At 39.4% G+C, this 19554-nt stretch overlaps 1 protein-coding gene across 1 annotated transcript in view; it reads left to right on the top strand.

Moving 5' to 3' along the window:
* The first annotated feature begins 1232 nt into the window (after positions 1-1232).
* LOC117219774 (alkaline phosphatase) overlaps positions 1233-19554 on the top strand; it is a 445727-nt gene continuing 427405 nt past the window's right edge. Inside the window, exon 1 of the mRNA XM_033469198.2 lies at positions 1233-3060. Coding sequence (XP_033325089.1) covers positions 2967-3060 — 94 coding nt within the window. The 5' untranslated portion in view covers positions 1233-2966. The remainder of the gene's footprint in view (positions 3061-19554) is intronic.

Genomic DNA, 19554 nt, shown 5'->3' with positions numbered 1-19554 from the left:
TTATCGCAAGGATGTTCCTGCGAGATATTTTTAAACAAACTTCATTCGCCGTGCATACAAAATTTAAATAAATCTAATCTTGGCATTTTTAGAAGGTAATACACCATTCGTCGCGTTTTTCTAACGTTGGACATTATATAAACTGTTCAAAATTTTAAAATAAAAACTGCATAAAATATTACAGCAAAGGAACGAGAAAAAAGAAAATTGCTTGATATAATTATTCACGTATTTCAGAAAAAGTCGTACAAAGTTTAAATAAAATCAATCTTGGAATGTTTAGAAAGTATTGTACCATTCTTCGCGTTATTCTAAAGTTGGACATTATATAAACTGTTCAAAATTTGAAAATAAAAACTGTATAAATTATTACAATATACAGAGAAGAAAAACGAAAACTGCTGTACGTAATTATTCACATATTTCAGAAAAAGTTGTACAAAGTTTAAATAAAACCAATCTTGGCATTTTTAGAAAGTATTGTACCGTTCTTCGCGTTTTTCTAACGTTGGACATTATGTAAACTGTCCAAAATTTGAAAATAAAATCTGTATAAATTATTACAATATATAGACAAGAAAAACGAAAACTGCTGTATATAATTATTCACGTATTTCATAAAAAGTCGTACAAAGTTCAAATAAAACCAATCTTGACATTTTCAGAAAGTAATATATACCATTCGTCGCGTTTTTCTAACGTTGGACATTATAAAAACTGTCCAAAATTTGAAAATAAAAACTGTATAAATTATTACAATATATAGACAAGAAAAACGAAAACTGCTGTATATAATTATTCACGTATTTCATAAAAAGTCGTACAAAGTTCAAATAAAACCAATCTTGACATTTTCAGAAAGTAATATATACCATTCGTCGCGTTTTTCTAGCGTTGGACATTATATGAACTGTTTAAAATTTAAAAACGGAAACTGTATAAAATATTACAATATACAAACAAGAAAAACGAAAACTGCTATACATAATTATTCACGTATTTCAGAAAAAGTCTTACAAAATAAAAAAAAAACGAAACGTTACCGCAACGAGTCATTTTCAGCAGCCCCGGTACTGTTAAATGACCGATATCGTGGTAATGTTAGAATTCACGTTATTCCGGAAGGAGCGCGTTCAACAAATAAAGTCGGCGGTGGAAAAGGGATCACGTGTCCTTCGGAAGGATAGGGACCGGGAACGGGGTTGACGGCGGTATCAGTGTGCCACGGCGCAACCGGACAGGCGTTCCGCCGATGGTGGTGGCTGGATAGAGGCGCCTAACGGCAGCTGAGTCTCATGATCCGTTCATTCGGGTTCGCGCGGCTACCGCCGTCTCTGCTCGGCTCCGCGTTTCGAGGAAGCACCCGGCGAGTTTACCGAAACGCTCGTGGCATTGCGCTTGCACTCGTCCGCGCGAGCTTTCGTCGTTTTCGCGCGTGCAGCCGCTTCGTATCGCGCTCTCTCGCCCCAACCGCGATCCTAATTTATCTTTTCTCTCTCCCCCCCCCTCTCTCTCTCTTCCTCTCTCTCCCCCATCGTGTTTCTTGCGCCGCGTTTCCGCTCGGTTCTCCGTCGCGGCGCGTCTCTCGCGATGACGTTCCCCGGGTGACGAGAGAAGACGAGCCAGCTCTCTCCCGATGATCGTCGAGTGTCGATCCCGAAAAGATTCCCGGCGGCTCTAACGAGTCGAGACACGCAGTGTTCGGAAAGTAAAAAAAAGAAAACGAGATAAAAGAAAAAAGGTGTCTGAAGTGTTCGCGGTTGTTGCAGCTGTTCGCGCGAGCGAGCTTCGCCGCGCCGCGCGTCGATCCTCGATCGAGGAGGATCCTCGGGAGGATCCCTCGGGTGGATCGCGGCTCTTTTCCGGAGGACGGGCACGTCCCGGACTGATCTCGTTACGCAGAAACAGTTGTGTTGTGCGAACCCAGGAATACGTGGTGCGACGCGGCAGTCAACAAGTTATCCGGCTCGTTTTGGTACAGTTTTGTCAGTGATCCCCCGTCCGTTTCCCTCCGGCGATTCGTGACGTGCCACGAATTCCCTGTGTTCTCCAGCGAGCCGTGGGTCGCGAGTGCGAGCTCCGTGGCACGGGCGCCGGGGATCGTCTTCGAGGATCGCGGTTCTCCCCCGTGTGGAAAAACGATCTCCCCTATTTCCCGCCGGCAGATAATTTTCGGTAAACAGGTGGCGGTGCCCTCTGATTGCTCTGCCGGTCGGCTGGAGGGGACCTTTGATCCTCTCCGGATTGAAAATCGTTCCGACCGGTGCGGCAGGGTGCCCGCGCCCGGTTTACGCGCGGAATCAATCCCGCGGCTTTGACAGGGGTTCGGCCGATCTCGCGCAAGCACTAGCAGGCTGCTAGCCAGCGAATCGCGCGGCTGTCCCGTGCGGGAAATCAGCGGATGGAAAGAGACGAGACCGGATAGCTCGCTCGCGGATCGTCGACGTAGGAGCGCAGCGTTCGGAGCGCGTTCCGTGTCGCAGAGGCGTGGACCAGCTTTCGGGACAGAATTAAATGGTTCTTAGGCGAACATCGACGAGGAACGTGTGCGCTTGGATGACGCCGATGCGACGATTTCCAGCGGGAAAGATGATCGATTCGCGGACGACGATGATGTTCAGCTCGCCGGGCCCGACGATCTCCACCGAGGACCGCAACTGCGTGAAACCGAGCGAGGATCCACGGTCCCTTTTCACGATCGCAAATTGAGGCGGGTCTTGAGCCACTCCACCGTGAAATCGGTTAATGTCGCTGCGGCGGAGGGATCCGGGCTGCCACAGTTATCGGTTCGAGTGGTGTTTGCGACGTAATAGACGCCGACAGATCGCAGCTAGCCGCACACGGCGCCGACCAGGTTACCTTTTTTCTACGGGCGGTGGCCGATTGGCAGCGGGACATTCGCTGGAAGAGGGTATGAGGGGCCATCCAGACAGCACGTAGGGACTGGCCCTTCCTCGTTTTCGGAGATGTGCTGCTATATACGGTACAGCGTCCTCGGGCTCACCGTCCTCCTCTTCCTGGCGATTCATGGGATTGTCTTCGTGCGAGCTGGCGAACAAGGTAATGGTCCGGTTCATCCGTCCTGGCTTAGCCTGGCGAGCGGCGCTCGTGAATTTTCGGCTCGCCGGAATCTAGCTTTTTTCTAGCCTCGGGATCGTGCAACGTGGTACACGACGCGCCACGAAAGCGCCGAGCTTGTCGCGGTTTACTGATCTATGGATCGGTTCTTACCGCGTTACTTGTTACCGGCGATTGTTCCACGCTTTTTTGGGGGATCTGCTACTTGGGTGTTTTGCTGACGGAACAGCAGCAATTGGCGGAACAGGTTGACGCAAGAAAATTATTATTTTTCGAAGTTGACCGGATGAAAGAATAGTTTGAAATTCGTTCCGAAGATTTCGGTCGTAATCGAGTACGTGCAAAAATATCGAGAGGACAAGTGCTGTGAATTATACAGTTGGTATTAATTAACTTAGTTCTTAATTAGCTTAACTTTAAATTGATTTAACTTGAAATTAACTTAAGCCTGAATTAACTTAACCCTAAATTAACTTAACCCCGAATTAACTTAACCCTGAATTAACTTAACTCTGAATTAACTTAACTCTGAATTAACTCAACTCTGAACTAACTTAATTATAAAGTATCTTAAGAATAAGTTTGATCAATAAATAATACACATGTTAGTATTGTTTTTTCTTTCTCACGAAGAGGAAAATGTCATTTATTCCACTTTGACCTCCTCAAACGTTACTCGCGTCTTTTAAACCGAAATAAAGTTCAACCCTTCTGTTATCAATATTTCAACGTTAAAGCAAAGATTCGCGTTCAATAAATATACATCACTTGTTCCACGTACGAATTAATTACCGACAAACAAGTGCTAATCGCAGTAGCTGTGAAAGAAATCGTAATCCAAGAGGTTAATAATTATATAAATCATGTGTCAAACTTGTCCACGGACTTCTATGCAAAACAAAATTTGTCTGCTTCAGTTCTGCAGAACAAGAGTTAAAAAAGGATGTAATTCTTATTGTAATAGTTTCGATAGATTGAGAATAGCGTAACGATTGTTCTGTATTTCATCTACCAGATTTTGCAATAAACGCATCAAATCCGCGGTCTAATTGTAACAAGTATTTACGATGACACGGAATTCAATTCTATTTTCGAGAATTCGACGGTTCCGTAATTAATGAATCCCTTCTTTCTGACATACGCTGCCGACAGCCAATTTGTCGCAGAAAGCCTCGTTCGTCATTGTTTGAATTATCCGGAGAATGCGACTCCTGTGTGACATCGCCGTCATCACGTCATCGTTACCGATGAAATCATCCAGATGACAATTATCCCATTAATAATAATGACAATTACAAGCAAACTGAATGAAATTTTTATTAAAACGATTCGCAATTAATTACCGTTGTGCTGTCAACGTCGCTGAAATGTCAAAATTACGTTGTCGCGCGCGAAAATGTACGAACTGATAGACCGCGGAGATTAATATCACACGTGAGCCGACCGTTGTTTCGCGTTGGTCGCCGACGCTCGCGATGTTTTCCCATTCGCTTCTGTCCCGAATAAAATCGGGAGCGCAAACTTCGAGAGCGGAAACAATTGGGAACCGGACAGGGAAGATTTAGTCGAGCGAAAACCGGCCAGATCGTAAATACTTATTTTACTCCATTGGTCAATAATTGAACGCTCGCGACCCTCCTCGCGTGTGCAGCCTTTCTTTTTTGTTTCGCTAAATGAGCTGCTGCGCTCGTGCGCTCGTGCGCGCGCTTTCAATTACGCCTCATCGAATCATACTGTTGGGAATATTTTCGCTCCGCTGGCCGTTTTGCGACGAGCGCGCGGTATTTTCATCGCGGCAGTCTGTGAAGGATATTATGAACAAAGTAGCGTGCAATGGCCGTCAAAGGAAAGTGTGGAATTAATCACTTAAGGCCTTTGCGGAATACGCTAGTGACGATACGTGTGACAACGAGCGAGACTATGATATCGCGTATCTCTCGTTTGTTCCGGAAGCCTGTCCGCTGATCAAATTTCCGATAATCGAGTGGCCACGAAATTTTAAGAATCTGTAATAATAGTATTTCACGAATTTATTAAAATATAATATTTCAATGCAAACACGAATTACCACGTTAATCCCGTACGCAACGTTCCGACACGCCCGTAACAATTTCAATCGCCTCCGCACTTTTCATTCTCATCATTTTTCATCATTTAATACACCGGACTCTCGACTCTCTCGGATCGTTCGATTATAAAATTACTGAATTCATTTATTTTGCATGAACGGGTCGGATGACCTTTTAATTTCTCTACAAAAATGTAACGTAATAATAATAATAATGATAACAATAACAATAATAATAGTAATGATAATAAAACGATATAAAAGCAAACTAAATATCGTAGCTATATCGATGATCGATTCGGAGGTTTGCGAAAAAAGCGTTACGATACCGCGAAATCACGAAGAGGAAGGAGCATCGATGTCCGAGTTAATGGGTTTTAAATAAACTCTATAGGAAAACGATCAGGATCACAGTCGAATCACGGGCAATGGATCAGAGTTGGTCTGAGAATAAAAGCAATTCCCGAGGTGCTCTAAAACGATCGTTTAATTCTTTTTAACGCCATCCAGAGCCAATTAACAGAATCGCAGCCAAGTGTAGCTAGCCGGACAGTTTGCTCAAACTTGTTGGCCAGTTACCGGATCGTTTCTGCGTTTGCAGAACACGAGATTGTTGAACTATTCCGCGCAAACGAATGTTGAATAAACTTTAACGATGTTCACCGTTTTACACGAGCAAACAGATCTTTGATGAGAGTAAGATGCTCATGTATGAAAACGAATACGTATTTTATAAATTCAATTACATCAGTTATTAACACGTTCCGTGCCACGTGTACCATCGATGGTACACGCTTGCATGTTTACTTAGTGAACTGAACAAATTGTTTACAAGAAATTTAGAACCGAAGAATCGATTTCCACCGCAAGAATGGGCGTTGATAAGTTTTTGTTACGTTGTTATGTGTACGAGAATTAATAATTGCACGTAATACATCAAGTTTTAGTAAAATATCAAAGCGTGAAGATTCGAGTAAAAAAAGCTCGGCACGGAACGTGTTAATAGACAGTTGATCTTCATTGGAATTTTAATTTTTATACGCGAACTTAAAAAAATTAAGGTGAACGAAAAGTTTCTTAAACGAAAGATTACTCGTTGTAAAAATAGAACAAAATAGAGCTGTTAGGCTTTGTTAATTTATTTACGCGTCTCCTTGCATTTGGAAAACCTGGCAGTGCCATAAATGCATAAATATCCATACTATAGTTATTAGATCGAATGAAGTGTTTGACGTTATGTATATGCAACGAAGTAATGAAGTTTTGCAGTAATCGATCAGATTGCTTTCCGATCGATATTTTCCGCGGGGCGAAAAACATTGCGTTCGTTGGCTTCATTATTTTATGCATCCGAAAGGGAATAACGATGCAATCCATTTCACCGTGAAATCAATTCACGAAGATCGTTAAATATTTTCCTGGGTAACAATCTTTTTCTGATTCGATTGCGTGGCGGAAAACGGGGCGCATCGACGGCCGGCGAAATTTTATCGCGGATTCGTTCAAGTTTTCCCTTCGGCGCGCGGATTATTCGAATCGCTTTTGCGTTTTTGCTGATTAAATGTTACAGATTACATCGCATTAAAGGTAACGACACGTTCCGCCGTTAAAGGGAACATGCTCTACGCTCGAATGTTTTGACAGCGTTGCGTACCAACGTGGCCATTCAACTTCGACCATTCGCAAACGCACGTCGTTTGCATATAATGGCAACAACGAAAAAGATTGCTCTCTCCTATTTAACACGTTCCGTGCCGAGCTTTTTTTACTCGAATCTTCACACTTTGATATTTTACTAAAACTTGATGTATTACGTGCAATTATTAATTCTCGTACACATAACAACGTAACAAAAACTTATCAACGCCCATTCTTGCGGTGGAAATTGATTCTTCGGTTCTAAATTTCTTGTAAACAATTTGTTCAGTTCACTAAGTAAACATGCAAGCGTGTACCATCGATGGTACACGTGGCACGGAACGTGTTAATAGAAAAAAACAAACAAACGTGGGATATTGCGTTTTTAATATTGCAAGAGTAATGGTCCATTGAGTGTAGCGGCAGCAATGGATTTATCGGAGAAGAAAAAGTTTGATATTCGGTCATCGTTCAACTTTAATTGAAACGTGTTTTCTGGATTCGAAGAACCGCGGTTTTCATGGGATTTAGTCGAAGCAGAACGCGGACGTGTAAAAACGGTCGTTTTCTTTTGTAATTGGAAGCGCCAGCCAGAAAACTGTTGATTTCTTGCGGAGTGGGAAAACTTGCTAAGGTGGTGTGGAGTTGCTGGAACGACATTTTTGAAATGTAATTGTACTGTAACCACATTCATATAGAACGAGCCGCGGAAAGCACAATAGCTACAAGCCTTTGCTGGATTCCGAGATTCGTAGGGAATTTGAGAAAAGAGTGGCACAAAGGGGCGAGTTTGTCTTTGACGTTAGCTACGAACTTATTCGGCTTGCGAGTTGTTTTATCGTATCGTGTATTTGTCCGATAATAAATCAAGCCGAATAAGAATTCGTATTCGTTGTTTAATCATTTCAATAAAATAATACATCGATCGTCAATTTTCCAACGAACGTAACAAACATTTTTAAAAGGCATTTCAGTATTCACGGTATAAAATGATCGAACTGCATTGTAAAAAGTGTATTTTAAAAACGCGTACATTAAAAATTGTATTTTAAATTTCAATACGCGCGACAAACAAATGAAAATTGTTACATTTTCTGCAGTGGACATTAAAGCTGAGCCCTAACATTTCTTTCATCTCTGAACGCGTGCATATCGAATATTTGTTTCATTCGCGATGGTTATTTCAATATAAATTGCTGCTTGAATATCTGTCGATGCCGAGCCAACAAACTGTCGCAACAACGCGTTTTCAAATTGATCATTAATTCTTCGTTTCCTCCGCGTCCCTAATACGTTTCAAAATGGTCCTGAGCATCTTAAAGGCGTCGTTCTGCGTGCAACGGTTATCATTGCATTGTTCGTGCAAAACCTCGCCGACATAACACGATTTTCTTTCGTCAGGAATGCCATTTTATCGGAAATCCTTTTGTCGTAGATAAACGGATCTTCCGTTCCAATGGCAAAATGGATCGGTATTGTGTGCCGTTCGTTCATTTCTTTGATATTCTTAAATGAAATAGTTGTCATGCTGGTCGACCTTATTTTCGTTCCAATTGAATTCCAGTTTGATCTTTCGTCGTTACGGTCGAACAATAATAAGCAAAACTTGTGTCGATTGTCATACCTGCATGTGATATCTGCATAGTATAACCAATTAAATATTTGTATCAATGGAACTTCGATTCGCCGAGTTAAGTAGAGCGACACGGATGTTCGAATAATAGGACAGTTGTCTAGAGTTACTGTGCCAGACGTCATCTTGATTAATTTGCACTATAAGTCATTTTGTATACGGATTGCCTTAGATTGAGCTATATTTTAATATAGCTTATATATTTCAATATATAAGCTATTTATTATATTATATTATATTATATTATATTATATTATATTATATTATATTATTATATTATATTATATTATTATATTATATTATATTATTATATTATATTATATTATATTATATTATATTATATTATATTATATTATATTATATTATATTATATTATTAAATTATATATTTTAGTATATAATATAGCTACATTAACTATATTTTATTTCATATACAGTAAATTCTCCCGAATTTTCCTTCAGCTTGTCAACGAAAGTGGACAATTTGGGAAGAGGAGATACGATTATTCGAGTCTCGCGGCTCATTTTTATAGTTACCTGTTGTCAAGAATTATGAGAACGAGGTGCAAGGCTCGAATAATCGTATTTCTTCCCAAATTGTCCATTTTTGTTTAGAAGCTGGTGGAAAATTAGGGAGAACTGACTGTATTCGCATTTCGAAGTTCATTCATTTCGTTTCGAATTTCTTTAAAAAGCGAACCGAACACCGAATCATCGTGAAAGTACGTACACCAGCGTTTAATTCGTGTTTAAAGGCGTCAGCACGGTGCACTGTAATTACCAGTGGAAAACAACGAGAAAAGATCGGAGCTGCGAAACTATGAAAAAGTCTATTCAGAAAGGCAATTAATGCGACCCTAAGTTACTTAAACGTATAAGATGTGGTGGGTGGGCGTGCGGACTCTACACCTGTTGGGAAAACATAATGATTTTTAATGCTGCTGCTATTAGTTTCAATTTGGAGCGATATTACACGAACTTCTACGGTTTTCTGCAAATTATAAGATTAAAACGTTCCATTTTCTGCGGCGGAATTGCGTGTATGAACGTCTGAACCGTGTTTCCGTTATTTTACATCGGTTATGGAAATATTTTAGAGGGACAAAGGAGTTGAATCAATTTAGAGTTAAGTTAATTTACAGTAATTGTATCATTTATCTTACTTGTCTGTTTGACATTTTGTTCTATGTAAATTACATTTCGAGACATAAATCAAAATTTTCGGAAATGTGTCCGACACCATTATGATTTTAATTAATTCATTTGGTAAATATGCTTCTCTGGATGAAAACAATTTATTTTACGAATCGAAGCATTATGTAGATCCAAATATAAAATCAACCACTGTAATTTAAAATGTTGCAGAACCATTGCTGCATGTTTCCATTTTGTTACATGTTTGGAAGGCGTATGTTAAAAATTACTGATACTTCATTTGCTTCGCAATCAAATTTTCATCGCACACTTTGCAGCAGAAAATGAAATGGTATTGTATATGAAGCCAAAATTCCTGAAAATCATTAAACGTTCGTGGGGCACACGGAAACGTTTAATCGTATCACTCGTGTACGAGCGACACCGTTTTTTGGTGAAATATCGCGTTACACATGAACGAACGTCGCTTTATGCTCGTGTTATTTGTGAATCGAAGTGCGCAAAGTATTTCGAACACGATTAAAGTCGTGTCACGGAGTAAGAAAGAAATTCATTTAAACAAAACGAACGAAAAGTGTGTCCGGAACAATCTGAATGATTATTATTAAATGGTCTGACACAAAATCGATAAACACCTTAATTTGCTCCGAATGAAAATTCGTTTTTACGCTAATTTATTCTATCCGACGAATTTTATTAGAGTCCGCGATATGTAAAGAAGTCGACCTTTTTTAATTTCAATCCGACAAAATCAAGTATATTAATTTTAAGAAATTTTTTAGATTAGTCCGTAGTATTAAATTTAGTATATTAATACTTATATATATATATATATATATATATATATATTTAGTATATTAATATAATTATTTACCACAATAAAGTTATTAAAAACGAACGCTTGTGAATTTTATATTCGTGCTTTCGTTGAATTAAAAATTCGAATACTGTGCAAATACGCTGCGCAACCTTGATCACATGGTGAAACGTTTTTGTTACAATTTGACACGATGGATGTCAGGATGCCTGCGGCTGTAAATCGTTTTACGGTCGGAATCTACAACTTGGCAGTGTGTAGGGCTGGTTTTAATCAGCCACAACGCGTAAACGAGGAGTTAGCGCTTTCGTTCTAATGGGACGATGCAAATTGTAATGGCTCTACACTTTCGTAACGTAGTCACGCACACAATTCCTGTACAGTATGAATTATAAGTCCTAATGCGCGTTGGACGTCTGCAATCAATGTTTAGCTTTAGCTATGTTCGGAACACTCTAATTGCGTTATTTACTTGGACCTCTGTCTCTCTCTCTATTCAACAATTTATCATCGCGAAATATTAAAATTAATTTTCTTATTTCGGTTCCGCGTAAAATTTTCCACCCTGAAAGATAAATTAATTTGGATGTTGGTAAAATGATATTCGAACACGTTAAATGCTGCACAATAACGTATCGTGATACGATAAAATTAAAGAACGCCGATAAAAATGACGATGATTATTGTCAATATCGTGTATGTTTGCATTTACAATATTTACGTCCGCATTGAGATAACTCGAGTGTAAACGATTGAAAGGAAATAATCTATCGATTATTAATTCGGCCAAATTGCAATGTTACAATAGCTAACAATAATTTCGATTCAATCGAGGCAAGAAGATCGATCGAAGCAATACAGTTTCATTGAATGACGCGGAACGTTGGCATGCACGAGATCGAATGCAGAGCGTGCACCTTTATTCGGTGCTGCTATTAACAAACAAAATGGTTGCAGGAATTTTTTTCTGCCTGAATGTACCGTAACTAACGTGATTTATATCAGACCGAACGAACGTACAATAAAGCAAAATGATTCTGATAGTTTTCATGCTTGCAAATTTCACGCGCCGATCAAATCTATGATCCCTCCTGCGCCGTTTTGTTCCCTTATCGATGCAATCGAATCATATTGTAGTGCAACGCGTGGAACTTGACACGCGCGAGAAATTACAAGCCGGCCGATCCATATCGAGCGTTTTTATTTTCATTTCCGGCCCGGCGACTGATAACGGTGACAGTCGTTCATTGCAAAAAACTTCTCGTTTCTTTCGCTTTTTCATGCGTTTCAAATAATTACCGATACAACATTCGAGGCCAGCGCTACGTCCCGAGAATAAAGTCCGAAACGCGTTAACATCTCGACAATTTTATGACAATAATCTGTTTTATCTGTTCGAATTAAAAACGGAAAGTTAAGCTGCATCGCACGAATTACTTTTTCAAAATTGAAAAATTAAGCTATATCGTATCAATTTCTTTTTGAACATTCTCGCCGTTTTTTCTTTTTTGAGTCCTCATAAAAATGGAAAGATACAACAGATTAGCGGAAACATTAATTTTCAAATTACAGCAGTAAATTTCGTCGATCCATAGCAACGAAACCGTCGAATTTGTTCTTTTCAACGTTTCAATTCTAATTTCCAGCGACGCCTTAGAGTTTCCACTCGACTGCAAAAGGGTTGATTACGCGTGAAACGGCTGTTTGTAATCGACGTGCAGCGTAAAAAGCGAAAGTGTCCAGCTGCGCTAAAACGCCGCGAATCCCCGCGGCTTCTGGTCGATTAATTTCCCTCAATTACACGCGTCCGGCAGGATTAATAAAATTTGCTCCGTCACGGTCTCGGTATGACGGCGCGACCAGCCCGGGAGTTTATTTCACGGACGGCCATAAACGCTCGCAATTTGTTCACGTTTGCGCCAGATAAAGAGATAACGGATGTATCGCCGGGCAAGAACGGTCGCGGCGATTGTTCTTGCTCGGTGCAACGACGACCGGCGTGTTCCTTGGCTTCCGGTTCTCTGGAATCGATGCGTCGCAGTCGCGGATCGTGTGTGTTCACGAAGCGGGACGAAATAGACGACGGCGACAACAACGTGGTATCGGGGCCAGGGCAAACTCGATTTTCGAGGAAACTTTGACCCGCGGGCCGAGGCCTTATCTTTGAAAATTAAGGCGAGCCTGGGCACAAGCACCGCCGGGGCTGCATTACGTCAAATGAAAAAAGTTTTACTCGGGAAGACCTGTGCACGAAACTTTTTCGGGAACACATTTGATTATCTGTCACGGTATCCTTTTTTTTCCCTGCCCCCTCTCCCCTCCGCCCCGTACCCGTAGCACGCAGATATTTCGTCTAAGAGTTTTTCGTTCAGAACTTTTTCGGCCGAACCTTCCGGGAATGAGCCGTCCCGTCTTAGGATAATAAGATTTCGAGCATTGACGTCGGAGATGGCAGAGTTGCCTCGCTTTGTTCGTCGCGGAAACAACGGCGACGGATCGTTGCTTTTATCCTGGCAAGCGTTTCTCTGTTTCATAACACTTATTCTCGCGCGAATCGTTGTTGCGTTTAGGTGAAATTTGTTGCGCGTACGAAAAAGTGCCGGAGTTCTCGATGGACTTTCAAGTTGCTGTCGACGACATTCCTATGAGTCGTGCGTGGCGGTCGTTGTTTAATTATGCTTCGAAAAGCTAGCGAATAAAGGTGGGAACGATAGCGAGAAGATCGCGGACTTTATGCATTTATTAAAAAAAAATGATTTGGTGGAACGTTGAACCGTGAAGACGTAGGAAGAATTCAATAATATTGTTACGCTAATTTCAAGCTTAAAATTGTCAGTATTATTAACTTATTTTTATTCTGTTTCTTATAAGCGTTTTGAGAAATTTCTGAATATGCATAATGGTCCACACTAAATGGTCAACACTAAACCTACCACGGTCAAAATGACCGATTTTTTATTTTACGATACTACGAACTTTGGAGACTTCTTCGTAGGAAATGATTGAACAAATTATATTATTGAAACAAGTCTCATAATTAAAACTTTAGAAAATCCAAATGAATTCTATCTTTTCGCTCTTATGAGTCAATGCACGCTAGTCGTCATTACAGGTCGGTTGGTTTAGTGTTAAAAATTATGAAGATCGGTCGTTGGAACCCTTAATTAAAAATATTGAAGGGAGAAACAATTTTGCTACTGTAAATTTCGGTATATTTGACAGCATAGAATTTCGTTGCTTGTTCATTTGCAGCGTACGATAGAAAAGAAATAATGATGACTAACAATAATTATGACCGCGTTTGTAACAAGAACGAAATACGCGAAACTTTAGAACGGTAAATTCTTTCGAAGCATGAGAAATTCGAGAGGCGAAGATATTTTCACGTAATTTCTGGTTCTTGCTGAAAGAAGAAGCGTTTGCTTTGCATTGAAAACCGCAGTCCGGCGAGGATTTTCTGAGGGGAAAAAAAGAGGTTTGAACGTTCACAAACATTGTAATTTCGTGCGGATATGATGATGTTTAATCTTCCCACTTTTTAAAGTGAATGTGGCACGATATTAAAGTTCTAATATTATCCTTTAGAAGTGTGCGTGCCGAGTTGTGAATGAACCTGGCAGGGCGAAAACGCCCGGGGAACATATTTTGGGCGTATTCCAGATTTCTCTAGAAGCCAGTTTCCACACATCCTTAGTTCCAAAGAAACCAGGTCATAATAGTTAAGGTGAGGCAATTGCAAAATTACGTAATTAAAATTCGACGTTACCTTTTATTATGAATAATACGCGGTTGACCTGTTTCCCTCCAACGGGACACGCGTGCCTAATAATTTCACGAGGATTACCCTGACGCGAGTACCTGTTCACAATTACCGATGGAAATAATCTGCCTCCTCAACTTTAATGTTTTCGAGGATGCGCATTATTCGAGCCGGCAAGTCTTCGAGCATTTAATTTATGGCCCACGGAAGTGGAAATACATTTCACATTTTACATTCTCAACATCATTGTGCGAGGAAAGGGAGCCCCAGACGATCGATACCCATTATCGATATAATGTATTTCAGCATCGTCAGAACGCAGAGAAAGTAGATTGATCAATGCATCCAATATTAACGAGATACGTATACGATAATGCAATTAAATGGTTCGACGATAATTGCAATGTTTTTACAGCTTACGCTCCATGCTTTTCGATATAAGTATCGATGATATTGTCGATGATCATTGACCGTGCACACCGTCAGACATTGTCGGTAATCATTGACGATGTACATAGTAAATATTGCCAATATTTGTTAAACCGTAACGATGTGAGAACCTTGAACGTATTGACACTATTGCTCGTTCGAGGGAAACAAACGCAATATTCTTGGTTATTATTAAATTTTCCATTACTCTGCGTTACATTTTGCAATGTTATATCAATGTTATATTTGTTGAATCTCGTGGGATACTTCTTCTTATTTATCGTAATTCTATTAGTTCTGAAATGTTTGTGAAAATAGTATTTTATATTGTATTATAATAATTAGGTGTAAGTATTTTCTAAGTAATACTTAGGTGTAAGTATTACTATTGCTCGTTCGAGGGAAACAAACGCAATATTCTTGGTTATTATTAAATTTTCCATTACTCTACGTTACATTTTGCAATGTTATATCAGCACATATTTGTTGAATCTCGTGGGATACTTCTTCTTTTTTATCGTAGTTCTATTAGTTCTGTAATGTTTGTGAAAATAGTATTTTATATTGTATTATAATAATTAGGTATATAAGTATTTTTGCGAACCTGTAAAATTTGCTTTTGCATTTAAGTGATAAAGCAGATTCGCATAAAGCAGATATTTGTGAAATTTAAAGCAATTTCTCGAAGAGACAGAATTTTATTACATCGATTCCTTTACAGAAATAAGTTTTAAGATCGCGCTTAGTAATTTTTATCGAACGGTAAATTGAATAATGTTCATTCCAACGTTCCGTAATAGCCGTCCCGTATTCAATTACCGAAGTAAATGACGAGCTTTCGTGTCTAGACAGCGAAAATTAGACACTGGACACTTAACCGCAACGTAGAATGCATTCCCATGCACTTGATCGCAATCGGAACAACACGGGTAATTGGATCGGCTAGCATTAAAATGAAAGCGTAATTTAACGTAAATGGCCTAAGTTACGCGAGAAATACGAATTGAAAAGGGACTCTCTCTCTCTCTCTGTGAATATACATGCGAATTCTCGTTTGCATACGTCATTTTACAAAAATAAATGGCACACGTTAAACCCATCGAGCGGGTTTCTTTCTCCGCAAGAAGAAAAACATTTGAAAATTCAATCGAGTCCGACGGTTGATTCGTGACTTTTTGAAGTTCAAACACGTCAAAAAAATTCACATCGAAATTCATTAATGTTTGCTCGAATAGCAAGCAACGATCTTCTCGCTTCGAATAGTTGGCATGATCGCTGGAAAGAGGTTAACAGTTCGGAATTAATCGATCGTTCCCCGGCCCTGACAAAGTTTCCGATTCGCCCGCATCACCTGCCAACTCGAAATATCTCCTTTCTTCAGGCGAAGTTCACATCTGAGCATAATTGCGAATCGAACTTCGCGGGAATTGGCGAGACCTCGTCGAACGATGAGCATTTCTCTTGTAAAAATTCGCACCACGATGCGAACCGCGACGTAAACGTGGCGTTAATAATTTCTGAAACAATATTCGAAACTGCTGCAATTCAAAATAATCGTCCCGCGAAACCGTACAATTTATTTACATTAACTTTTCGCTCCGGTTACGTTCATCGTTCCCTATTTCCGGCTTGTTCCGGATATTTAATCCGCTGCACCCTTTCCCCGAAATAGCGGCCACGTGAAGTGCCTCGACGCTAAATATTTCGTAATGGCATTTGAACCCGGATCACGTTTGTCCGAAGTCTGCACACTCTGCGAAATGAAACTGCTTTTATTACTGCTGCGCATTACCCGTCAAAACGTCCGTCTCTATTTCTCTAATCCGCCATCGCCTCACGGAATTTCAGTATTGCAACCGATGCAGAAACGAAGGGAATCGAGAGATTCTTTGTCGAGGGAGGTTAACTTTATCCAAACCTCGAAGAATTCTTCCTTTACGTGCCACGGAGACAATGCGATCCACAGCGTTCCATGTGTCACACAATTATCAGCGCCTTTTGTTCTTACGATTTACGCTTTTTTTCTTGCGCGCGGAACACATTTTTTAATCGCAATGGTTAATCAATCGTTCGTATGAGCTCTGTTTATAGCACTTTATAACACTTAAGCTGCGCGTTTGTTAAAATGATCATCGATAAGCTTGTTCGTACATGTGATTTTTTATTCACGCAATTTACACAATTAAATAGTGATTTAATTACATACAATTACATTAAATACACTTTTATTGTGAAATTAACCTGTACTAGCTATTAAATAAAAAAGTGTATGAGTATCTAAAAATGACGTTACTTATGGTTACCACTAATATACAGGGTGGTACAATAGCTTTTAAATTATGCTAATAGTATGCGAATAGTATGCTATAATAATATGCGAATAGCTTTTAAAAATCGCTAGATACAAAATGGTTTGCCTCCTTTGAGCTATGCAAATGTTCTATTTATCAATTTCCAATGAAACGCATAATTTATAAGTCATTCGAGATGTGCATATTACACGACTCGCTCTGCATAATTGTTCATTGATAACTGCAACTGATGCACGAAAACGCAAATTATTTTCCATTCAATTTAATAAGTATAATAGGAATTAAGGGAAATAGAAGTACTTGCAGGCTCGTCCATGAAACTAGCGTTTGTAAACGGAACTTATCCGGTTTAATGTTAAACTAAGGTGAAGCGTACGTATGTTCCTGAAGGGAATAATCCAGCCACAAATTGCAGATTTTACGGGCCCATAGATTACGTACCGCACGAACCCGGTTTAACTTCATTTTTGCTTCCAACTTGTCTCTCGTTAAACGTTCGTTAATCGTGCCCGGCGGAGCTAAATATGCATTCGGTATAAATCGAATAACTTTCGCGGCAACACGTGCATGATATTCTGCAACTTTGGAAAAATGTAAATGAGAGGAGAGTTTACGGAACGGAACGATGACAGGGCGTCAGCATAATTGCCAATCCAACGATTACGTTAACAATGGATCGAATGCACGGTGGTTCTCGTTTTTTTTTAACCATCTACTTCTTTATAATATTTGATTTCGACTTGATTTTGACACACTCGTTTCAGATCCCGTCGCAAAATTCATCTACCATTTCAGGATTGTGAAAGAAAAATCGATTTAAGTGACAAAAACTAACGAAGTCGCGATTTTTTCGTCGAAATGATTTGGTAACGCGATGATCTCTTTTTTCGAACTTCTGAAGTGGTAGATAAATTTTACGATTTGAAATCAGCGCGTCAAAATCTGCATGTAACTAAAAAATGCAACATGGTACTGAATAAATCACAATTTCGTTGGAATATTTCAAGTTTAACATAAATTTTCGAGATTAAAAAATAGTGGATTCTCTCTATTTTTCGTTTATTCTGCAACATTTCAGTTTTTTTTCGCGTAAAAGAAAACGTCGCTTTATCTAATTTTTATCAAAAGTTCTTCGATTTTGACACGCAACTTCGCCACTTCGCCCATCGTGCGTCATTTCGGAGAAGACTTGCAACAATGGTGCATTTTACCAATATCCTTGTTCCCGTCTTAACCGTTTGTCCGCTGTCGTGGATAACACGCTGGTTCGCCAGGTGTTCGTAAAACACACGCGGCGCCACGCGAATCACCCTGGATAATCCAACTTTGATAACCGATAACTATTTTCTTTCGTGGATCCCTCAGTTTCGCGTCGGCCGATAAGTTTCCGTGTATCGACAACACTTAGCAACTTTCCCCGTAAAAACCGTCGTTTCTTTTCCATTTTCATTTTTCCTGGACGGTTGATCGCGCCGCACACCGAATCCGTGTACACTGCAGGTGCGGAATATCTGATCGTTTGTTCGCTGAACGCCGAACTTGGATTTTTAAGTGAATGTTTAGCCGTTCGTGCGGCAAAGATCGCTCGAAAATTTCTTCAAGCTTTCATGCTCGAAACTCCGTCGTAAGAGACATGTTTCTTTTCTGGAACGATTATGCAAAGTTTTTCTAATATCAATCGAAGAAAAATCGACATTCTTTTCCGCAGTTTCTCCGATTTTTAGTTCATCGCGCTCGGAGAATTTTAACATATTTGAATTAATTATAATGTGTTGAACTGTGACGTATGACGAACGTATTTATTCGGACAATATAAAGTGAAAAAATGTTGGAAATAATTAGACACTTTGAATAATATTTTTTCGTAGAGAAATTAGTAAATCGATGCTTACATAATGTTATTCTCACAGTGAAATCGTGTAACTAAAATGGCAGCGATGAAACAGTGATTATGGACTGTTAATTTTCATGCTAATTGCAAAGAATTATAAATTGCAAAGAAGAGTTTTTCTAATATCAGAAAAATCGACATTCTTTTCCGCAGTTTCTCCGATTTTTAGTTCATCGCGCTCGGAGAATTTTAACATATTTGAATTAATTATAATGTGTTGAACTGTGACGTATGACGAACGTATTTATTCGGACAATATAAAGTGAAAAAATGTTGGAAATAATTAGACACTTTGAATAATATTTTTTCGTAGAGAAATTAGTAAATCGATGCTTACCATAATGTTATTCTCACAGTGAAATCGTGTAACTAAAATGGCAGCGATGAAACAGTGATTATGGACTGTTAATTTTCATGCTAATTGCAAAGAATTGTAACGAAGAATATTTAATGAATATTCCACCCTCACAGTATAATTGGAAATCGTAAGTTTCTGTTGCTTTACAGTCTATATTAACGATCACATTTTCTTACAAGACGCGTACATTGCATAAGAACTAAATTAAAGTTTGCAATGGACGAGTTTTAATTAGTTTCGATGCTTTTCCTACTATGAAATGAATATTCATTTAGTTTTATAAACGTCCAGATTTTTAATTAGTTCGAAACAATTCACGATGTGTTGCACGAGTTAATGATTCACGATTATGATAAATTAGTACAATTTAATTATTAGAAATTATTATAAATTAGCGATTATGAATTATTATATTT

Source organism: Megalopta genalis, chromosome 5, assembly GCF_051020955.1.
Source record: "Megalopta genalis isolate 19385.01 chromosome 5, iyMegGena1_principal, whole genome shotgun sequence".
Lineage (NCBI taxonomy): Eukaryota > Metazoa > Arthropoda > Insecta > Hymenoptera > Halictidae > Megalopta > Megalopta genalis.
The sequence above is the reverse complement of the archived record's forward strand: the minus strand, read 5'-3'. Positions and strand labels throughout refer to the sequence as shown.